The 10,072-nt window shown below is 49.1% G+C and overlaps 1 protein-coding gene across 1 annotated transcript in view; it reads right to left on the bottom strand.

Annotated features, from left to right (window-relative positions):
- LOC311341131 (homeobox protein Meis1-like) overlaps positions 1–9,169 on the bottom strand; it is a gene marked incomplete at its 3' end in the record, with an annotated part of 9,990 nt that extends 821 nt beyond the window's left edge. The window contains exons 1-8 of the mRNA XM_084466029.1: positions 8,733–9,169; positions 7,086–7,276; positions 5,753–5,894; positions 5,320–5,370; positions 5,063–5,113; positions 4,515–4,658; positions 2,212–2,323; positions 865–964 (exon numbers count right to left, since the gene is read on the bottom strand). Coding sequence (XP_084322155.1) covers positions 865–964; positions 2,212–2,323; positions 4,515–4,658; positions 5,063–5,113; positions 5,320–5,370; positions 5,753–5,894; positions 7,086–7,276; positions 8,733–8,744 — 803 coding nt within the window. The 5' untranslated portion in view covers positions 8,745–9,169. The remainder of the gene's footprint in view (positions 1–864; positions 965–2,211; positions 2,324–4,514; positions 4,659–5,062; positions 5,114–5,319; positions 5,371–5,752; positions 5,895–7,085; positions 7,277–8,732) is intronic.
- Between the last annotated feature and the right edge of the window lie 903 nt (positions 9,170–10,072).

The raw sequence follows: 10,072 nt of genomic DNA, 5'->3' as shown, positions 1-10,072 counted from the left end.
TGTGTGTGTGTGTGTGTGTGTGTGTGTGTGTCTGTGTGTCTGTGTGTGTGTGTGTGTGTGTGTGTAGGGAGGGGAGAGGGGGGGGAGGGGGGAGGGGAGGGGGGGGGGGGGGGGAGGGGTCCCTGCATGGCAGAGCCCGAAGAGGTGGAAATAATCATAAAAATGATGCTTGACTCCATAAACAAGCTCTCAGCCTTATTAGACCCAATCCACGGCTCCCCAGGCTTATCCACCCCCTACCTCCCCCCCTACCTCCCCCCTGCCTCCCCCTATCCCCCCAACCACCCCCCCTACCTCCCCCCTGCCTCCCTTTTCTTCCTCTCTTCCTTTCTCTCTGGTTTGTCCTGTTCTCGTTCATCTCCTCTTCTTTATTGTGTTGTCCCTTCCTCCGTACTTTCTGTCTGCTCTCTGCTGCTCAATCCTCACACATTTCTCTCCATCCCACTCGCACTCACGCACACACACACACACACACACACACAACCCCACGCGCACACACACACACTCGTCGGCGTCTCGCTCCCTGTGTGCGTGAAAAGGCTGGTGCTAGCGAGGGGATTTTGGCTCCGCTAATGGCTTGTGACAGCCCAGCCCCACCGGCCCCCGAGGACCAGGGGAGAGGGTGAGTGTGTGTGTGTGTGTGTGTGTGTGTGCGTGTGCGTGTGCGTGTGTGTGTGTGTGTGTGTGTGTGTGGGGGGGGGGGGGGTCATGGTGGGTGCAAAGTGCCTTGCGGTGACAGATATTACAGACAGCCTACATGGGAAGGGGAGAGAGGCCAGAGAGAGACCATGTTGCCCCCCCCCCTGCTGGCAGGGCGGGGCCGAGGGGGGGGGTGGGGGGGGGGGGGGCCAGATGGCTGCGCACCGTCTCTTGGCGGAGACAGAGCTTTGGTCACGGCGCTGCAGTGACTCCACGGCGGGTAGGCCGGGCAGCGGAGGAACCCCGGAGAGCCCAGAGCTCAGCGCTGAGCGGGTATGACTCAGCTTATCAGACTTCATCCACAGCGATTGAGACATGGGCTGGTGGGAAACACCATGTAGAGTGTGTGTGTGTGTGTGTGTGTGTGTGTGTGTGTGTGTGTGTGTGTGTGTGTGTGTGTGTGTGTGTGTGTGTGTGTGTGTGTGTGTGTGTGCTAATTACAGTGCACATTGTAAATAGACTTGACCAGTCAACTGGATTAGGAAATAATAACGTACATCTAAAACTTCCCCACCCATAAATGAACACGTTGTCGTCTGAGTTCAACCACAGCCCAGTCAGACCCCGATGCGGGGGCTAAGGCGCTGCGGACGGCCCGCTGGACCCTTCCTGGTCTCCATAAGAGGAGCGCACGGCAGACAGCCTGCCGAAGACCCCCGTCCCAACCACCAATCACAAGCCTCCAGAGAAATAAGAACAACAACACACCCACGTGTGCAAACCGGCCCGGTGGGAGATGTTCCTGGACGAGGTCTGCACCATCTTCTAATGTTCCAAAAGTTAGCAAAAAAGCCCAAAGTTGAATTCCTTGAGGCCTTGTCTGAGTTGCATCAGGGCAGCTTGGGCCCAGACCGTGTGTCTCTTTTTTAACATCGTCCCGTGACTGGAAAAACCAGAGGAGGGAAACCAAGGAGACGAGGGCTGTGCAATTTCACACGCATCCATTCTGTTTGAAAGGTCCAAACACGCACCGCGAACCGGTCCATCTGTCCCTGGCTTCGCCGTCCGTGAGAGGAACACAAACGGCCCACGGAGTGTTTCTCTTGGCTCCCGGGCGCGCGTCGCACGCTACATTTCCTCTCTCCATAGGCCGTAGACATCGGAGAGGAACTATCTGGCTGCGGCGCGCCGACCAGCCACTTGATCCACCCCGGACCTCCTTTTTCTCTCCACAACAGACCGGGGGACAGATCGCTGTCTCCGCCACGCATTAACGCAGCGCACAACTCCAGTCCAACATCCAACCGCCAGTGAGCTGGTTGACACCGATGATGGGAATATGTTTGGGAACATTCTCATTATCCATAATCCATAAAAATGATCCATAAACACCCCGATATGCATGGAGAGGCGCCAACCTTCTCCTGGGTGTGATGACCATCAATAATAACAGCGAGCTATGGGCCCGACTGAGCCCACGGAGTTGAACCCTCGACGACCCCCGGTGTGGACGGTGCGCGGCGGGGGGGGGGGGGGGGGCCGGGGGCCCCCCTGCGGTGAAGGGAAGCTCACCTTGCTCACTGCTGTTGTCCCCGCTGTGAGAGGTGGGGCCCCCGCTGGAGGGCCCCGGGGTGCCGGCTGAGCGGACGGAGGCTGTGTCGTCGTGGTCCCGGCTCCAAGACATCTGGGGGAGGAATGAACGAGAGAGAGAGAGAGAGAGAGAGAGAGAGAGAGAGAGAGAGCATGAAGATTAGTCAGAGGCAATGCAACATCAAATGACACAACCCATCGATGTAGCTCTTAACTCTCATCGTAAAGCTTATATAATAAACCATTGCAGATTGCAGACTAAACTCTGAGCAAAGCCACCCTAAAGGTCAAATACTACAATCGCCCTGCTTCAGATGTTATTGAAGTAATGTTATTAAGTTGTTATTAAACATTTGCTGTGCTCAAACATTATAACTTTATATGTGCTGGTGAAATGACTATCTGAGGTAATATAGCCCTTACTAAACAGTCTACTACTTCATAAGGGCCAAGACATCCATATCACGCACAATCACACACCCACACACATAAAATACATTTTAAATTAAGCCAGAAGTGTAAAAAAAATGCTAATATTGTCTAACTTCTGGAAATAAGTATATCAATGCAGTAGCCTATATCAGTACAAATCCTTTACAAACGGATTCCTAACATCTAAACTTGACACATGTAGATGTATAACGTCACGTAATGCCATGTGAACTGTGACTGCTGATTTGTGATACGAGCTCCAGATCCTCCTCAGTGAGACGCGAACCCAGAACGAAAAGGTCGTGCGCAACGCGACGAACGGCGCAACGCGACAAACGGCGCAACGCGCGCGTAATGGAGAAGACGGCGTGGCCGCGACGCGCTGAGCGCAGAACCAGAGCACTGAGCCTCGCGAAGATTTATTAAGCCCTCGGGAGAGAGAGGGGACCGGGGTATTCATAGCGTATTAATATTAACGGAGTATTAATATTATAGAGTGGTTTTAGAGTTTCTAAAAGAGGCAGACCCCGGTTCTATCCCCTAAACACCGCCTCCACTTGAGGCAGGAATGAAGTGTGGAAGCGACGCGGGGTTCAGCTGCTGAAGTACGGGCTGCTGGGGGGGCTTAGGGGCTGCTGGTGGGGGCTCAGGGGCTGCTGGGGGGGCTCAGGGGCTGCTGGGGGGGGCTCAGGGGCTAAGGACCCCCACAGTGTCCCGTTACCCCCGCTAGAGGCTCCTTTACATCAACACCAGCATTACTCTTCGTGTTTTACACACATCCAAAGCTGAATTAGCTACAAGCCCTACAGAACAAACATAGCAGGATAGGCCTACAATAAATGAACAATGGATCGATCCACAAATGGCCCTAATAAGTCAGGTAGGCCTCACTGAGTGTACAGCAAATGTAAATTGGGCAGATGTATCTCTGCTAAACTCAAGACGTGCTGTTATTAATGAATAGTGATCCACGGTCAGAAAGCGTTGGTTTTATTCCAGGCCTGACTGCACCAGGGTGCTTAAAGACACATTCGTTGTGCGTTTCATCAGATTAAATGGAGGTGCGGGGTTCCGTTCAGGGGCCCCTGGGGGCCCCGGGCCGGCCCTGCGGAGACGTGTTAATCCTCCTGTGACGTGAGGAGCCTCCACGTCACAGCTCTTTGAAAGAGGGAAAAAGTTCAACTCATCAAACCTTTTGACAAGCCACAAAATGAGCAGGCCTACTTGAAACCGAAAACCTACTCTGCACCGTTTAGGGCCACTTGACACTAAGCCTCTTCATCCTCAGCCCGGCTCTCTGCGCGGCCCTCTGCTAACGAGCGGGGCTGCGAGGCTAACGCTAATGCTAGCATCCCCTTCAGGTCAGACGTGATGTTTCATATTGTAGCGACCATTGGCATGGTCGCGTGTTCCGTGTGGCGCAAGGGATCCTGGGGGGGGAGGTTCAGACTATACTAGGTGGACCTGTGGCTCCTTCTAGGTACCTTTGCGGCACTGACAATATGCGGGACCTGATCAACACCACCTTGCTGTGGAGTGAGAGAATGTTTTACGCCGTCAGTGAGGTGACGTTTATGTTATTTGGTCAGGTTGAGTGTGTTTTTGTGCGTAATGTGTGAGCGTAATAAAGGCAACTCTCGCGGCCGTGCGGTGTAAGGGACGCGAGAGTTGTATAACCGCTTAACCGGGGCTCCCGTCTCGTCGTCCTTCCCGTGCTGCTCGCCACAATATATAACACGTACGTCAAGTGTGGATTTATTTCTTGAGGAAGTTGTTTTTGGAAGCGCCCTGGGTCGTGGAGTGTGACCCATGACCTCAGCCCCCCCCCCCCCCCCCCCCCCCCCCCCGCCTACCTGGTCCAGGGCTCCAGAGGACCGGGTGAAGTCCTCGCTGTCCGACCTGTTCCCGTCCCGGTCGTCGATCACCAGGTCGATGGGCATCTTGCCCTTCAGGCAGCTGATGTAGCGGTGACAGAAGTTGTCACAGAGTTCGTGGACCTGCAGAGCAACAGTGACAGAACAGACAGAATATAACGTGTGTGTGTGCGTGTGTGTGTGTGTGTGTGTGTGTGTGTGTGTGTGTGTGTGTGTGTGTGTGTGTGTGTGGTGGGGGTGATGGTCGTAGCGGGTATCGTAATGTCGTCCGTTAAACAGCGGATTGTGGACATAAAGAATGACTAATTCACTGGTCGCTAAAGGCTTCCAATCTTAAGCAGTAAACCGCTAAATTAACTTCATATGATCCATATGCATGTGGATCAGGCTACCACGGCGCAAAACCATGGTCAGCTCAATTCACCGCAACGTTTAGGTCCTCGGTGAAACCAAAGCTTCGGCAGGAGGATAGCGCGCCCGGCCGATCGGGCTTCAGATGAAACATGAGGCAGGGAAACGTATCCTACCTTCTCCAGCTCCAGGAGGTGGAACCGCAAGACCTGGATCGCCTGAATCATCTGATGAAAAGACAGCGGCGCATTAGAGAGAGAGAATCTCCACCAAGTGGGTGTCCTGTGTGTGTGTGTGTGTGTGTGTGTGTGTGTGTGTGTGTGTGTGTGTGTGTGTGTGTGTGTGTGTGTGTGTGTGTGTGTGTGTGTGTGTGTGTGTGTGTGTGTGTGTGTGTGAGAGAGAGAGAGAGAGAGAGAGAGAGCGAGAGACCCACCAAATTGTCCAACTCTGGATTAGAAGAAAACAATGGCTTCTCTGATCGAATCTGTTCAAATGAAATACAACAATTACAACAATTAATGTAGGCCTTTAATAGACTATGTCGGTCTATAATAGACACACACACACACACACACACACACACACACACACACACACACACATCGGACACTATAATAGACTATGTAGGACTGTAATAGACACACACACACCGGATAGGCCTACTACTATAATGTAGGTAATAGAATATGTAGAAAAGAAAAAATATAAAAATCTTTCATGAAACTGTGCGTTGCTGTAGCCTAATATAAAGTCCTAAAAATAGTTTGAAGGTGTTATCTGGGACGAGACGACCGTTTTTTTTGCCTTTATTTTGCAGCTATATTATTACTGTTTGCGCCCTGTGTGTGTGGCGGTAGGCCTCCCACCTGTTTGGAAAACACCGCGATGTCCTCGTTGAAGGAGCCGGAGGAGCAGACGTCCCCGCCGGCCGCGCCGCTCTCCCTCGGCGTGCAGGTCGCCAGCTCGCATTTCTCGAAGATCAGCGCGAGTAGCGGGAACAGGGGGTGCCTGCGGGAGGAGACGCGGTCCGTGTGTGTCCCCGTGTTAGTTATTAACGTGTCCACGCTGGAGGAGCGGTGGGTGAAGAATGCCCTCGGTGGGCAACAAGTAGGCCAGCAGCAGCGTGCAGAACCGCCGGCTGCACGGCCGTAATGAACGGTAGTTAAGTTCACACGCTGACACGCGAGGACTGTGTGGATAAACAGATTCAAACCGCCCAGAGCAGCTCACTACACGATTTCTAACAATTTCACGGAACAATTGTAAGAGTTTTCTCCGTTTAAACAGTGCATGGTGGTACAATCCAGACTTTTTTTTACATGAGAATAATTGTAAAACCAAAATAAACGCAACGGCAGTTACGTTTAGTTACAAAACAAACCTATAATTGTAGGCCTGTGATTTGTAACTCAGATCCTGACATCTAAAATAAATCATGAAATAATCATGATTTATCAATAATCAGATATAAGTAAAGAACATATAGGTCAGTAAAGCGTGTAAGAAAACATGAAAACGAAGAATGAAAGAATAAAAACAATACAGATAGGCCTACATATATATATATTTATTTATTTATATATATATCTATATATATATATATATACATTAGGCCTATATATGTAGGTATTTTTTTTATATATGTATGTTTATATATATAAAAAAAATATTTATTTATTTATTTATTTATTTATATATAAATATATGTTTATTTATTTATATACCTATATATAAATATATACAACATATCTAAGCGTTTTCAACCACTTGTTAACCAGTTTCTGCGGGTTGCGATAGGCCTACCGCCTGGAGTTCAGAAGTTACCAAACACTGAAACTCTGAGGTCTCAGAGAACTAATGAAAAGGATAACAGCCATGTCAATAACAATAAAACGAACAGACTATAATCACAGCCGGGCGATCAGCATAACAATGATCATAATAATGATAAGAAGAAGAAGAAATTATACAAATTATAATAATGATAATACTACTAGGCCTACTAATAATAATAATGATAATAATAAATGACACACATGATAATCATACTAGGCTACTAATAATACTAGCCTAAATGAATAAAAGGCTCCAGAGATACGTTATTCTTCGCGGTGTTGAAATGGCCCTGCACCACGTCATTAGTGCTCGTTAATGCTCCTAATGGCGTCACATTTTATGCCAGCAATAAAGTCAACGTACCCGTAAATGGCGTCTTTGTCTCTGTTTACTGCGTCGCTGACGCCGGAGCCCGCGCCGGGCGGGACGGAGTACTGGTGGTACTGGGGCCCGTGGCCCAGGTGCACGGCCTGCTGCAGGGCCCGGGCTGCGTGCGGGTCCCCGTACATGGCGGAGGGGATTCCGTCCATCCCGTAGTGGGGCAGCTCTTCGTACTGGGACACACAACCAACGCACCGGTAAGGCTGGGACCGCGTCCCGGTGCACGAGCTGACCTCTGCACACTTTATCAACACGAGGGGGGGGGGGGGGGGGTGAAGCCGAGCCGCTATGCACGCGAGGAGCCCCCAGTGAAACACTACCAAATGATGATGATAATAATAATAATAATAATAACAACAATAATAATAATAATAATAATAATAGCCTAATAATAATAATACATAAGCCTTCCTTCATTTCAATTAAACTTCCTATTTTCGAGAAGGCTCTGATTCAAGAGGATCCACGCAGAACTCTTCGTGACCCAGATCGAGTTCTACTCGATACAACAACGCAGAGACGAAGCGTTTACGAAGCGGTGTAGGACGACAGTAAAAGGAGATCATTTGGAAGAAGCTCTCTGCAGTAAAATCCTATTTCTTAGGCTATATTTCCCCTTGTTAAAATGCCTGTAAGAGTAGGCCTATTTGGTGTTTCAGGCCTCCTGTATCTTTCATTTGGAGACGTTTAGTTTAAATAGTTTAACTAATAATAGGGAAACTAATTGTAAGTATCATCATAGACCTATAATAACTTCGATATTATGTCTAATTACTGAAATGGAGATTTGGGCTTCTGTTGTTGTTTTTAATACCCTAATCATACCCACTGTGTGGTAGTTTAAATACATTATTACATAATATAGAGCATAAATATGATCACATAACGACAATTGTTAACTGTTAACGACAATAACAGTTTTGTCAATTGCCTTTCTATTATATTTAATAATTTATATTTCTCTCCCTTTTACTCAATACAAATAGGTCCGCCTAAACCGGTTTCCTTTACGAAATACTTCTTCGTTATTTGTTACTTTTTTGCCTATGATTATAATATCCAATAGTGATGTTTAAAACCACTCTGATGTTAAAGGTATTCATGTGTTCATAATAGTCATGTTTCAAACCTCTGAGTTTGCTGTGAGGTTCAACATGTGTTGACTGACTGCTTAACAAAGTCAGCAGCCCACAAGGAGCCGAGGAACTTCTGCCTCCTGAATGAAGAGGAGCAGGCAGCCGCTGACACCCTTACAGACTCCTACACGTTAAAGACTCCAAAACTCCCACAACACGTTAAAGACTCCTAGTGCATCCTTAAAGACTCCTGTACGTTAAAGACTCCTACAATACGTTAAAGACTCCTACACGTTTAGTTCATCCTTAAAGACACGTTTAGTACATCCTTAAAGACTCCTACACGTTTAGTTCATCCTTAAAGACACGTTTAGTACATCCTTAAAGACTCCTACACGTTTAGTTCATCCTTAAAGACACGTTTAGTACATCCTTAAAGACTCCTACACGTTTAGTACATCCTTAAAGACTCCTATAGGTTCCCTATCTCGGTCCGACCACCGCCCGTGTGATCCTCCGGTAAAGCCTCGGTAAAGTTGCTCAGTCTACGCACCCGTTGCGCCATCGGCCGTCACTGCGCCGATACCCTCCGACTCCGATAGCACCTAAAGGCCGGACTGGAGCTCAGAGGAACATCCAAGTCCGGACGTCAGAGGAGCGATCCGATGCGTGTGAGGAGATCCACAAGCTCCCCGCCGTAGAGCATAAGTCCGACCCGGGGACAGCCGAGCCTCCAAGACAGCCGAGCGGTAAACAGCGATGGCTCCTCGCCTGCTCCGGCACAAAGCGACCGCGGGCGACAGTTCAGTCCGTCCACAGCGTGCCCCTCCAGACCCCCGGAGAGATGTGTGTGGCCCCCGGTCCGCCGCTCCGCTCGTCAATCAACACGCAGCGCGTCACGCGGGACTTCATTAAGGAGGATTCCCCCTGCGCGCGCCGCACTTGCAAAGCCCTTAGATATGCGCGCCAAGCGTTGAAAACCAGGTCCCCATCGTCCCCGTCGATCACCCAACTCACCACAGACCTGCTTTGATGCGAGACCCCGCGAGTGAGATCTGAGAGGAGGAGAGATATTTCCTGACTTAGTTCCTCTTAAAGGAGCCGCGTCGGGGATCCTCCCGAGCGGGTTCACGAGGCGCACGAGCCTCTGGGCGGTCGGCTGTCTGCCGCGGTTGGCCCCTGGGCCCTGGCCCCTGGGCCCCTGGCCCCTGAACATGAGCCCAGTGGACCGGAAGAAGCAGGCCGGGTCCTGGCGGACCGCTCCGGGAGAGAGCGGGTCTAGGGCGGCTCGGTCCACTGAGGCGGGACGGGACCGGTGCGGGGTTCATGTGGTATTATCTATCATCTATTTATCATCTATCATCTATCATTTATCCCCTATTATCTATCATCTATCATCATTCATCATTCATCAATCATCTATCATCTATCATCTATCACCTATATCATCCACCATATTTTATATATCATCAACTATAATTTATCATCTATCATCTATCGCCTATCTATCATCATCTATCACCTATCATCTATCACCTATGACCTATCACCTATCATCTATCATCTATCACTTATCTATCATCATCTATAATCTATCACATATCACATATCACCTATCATCTATCACCTATCACCTATCATCAATTATCTATCACCTATCATCAATCTTCTATCATCTATCATCTATCTTCTATCTTCTATCATCTATCATCTATCTTCTATCTTCTCTCCTCCTATTTGATCTTATTGGATCGTATTCGGCCCATTTTATACTAATGGCGCCCACTGAACATTAGATTCACGTCTTATTGATCACATACGATGTTGTGGGGGTAGTACATCGATAGTTGGATATAATCGATAGTACAATATTAACAGGAAATACATATATAT

Source organism: Micromesistius poutassou, assembly GCF_964030765.1.
Source record: "Micromesistius poutassou genome assembly, chromosome: 3".
In the NCBI taxonomy this organism is placed as follows: Eukaryota; Metazoa; Chordata; class Actinopteri; order Gadiformes; family Gadidae; genus Micromesistius; species Micromesistius poutassou.
This window is presented reverse-complemented; position numbering and strand designations above follow the sequence as displayed.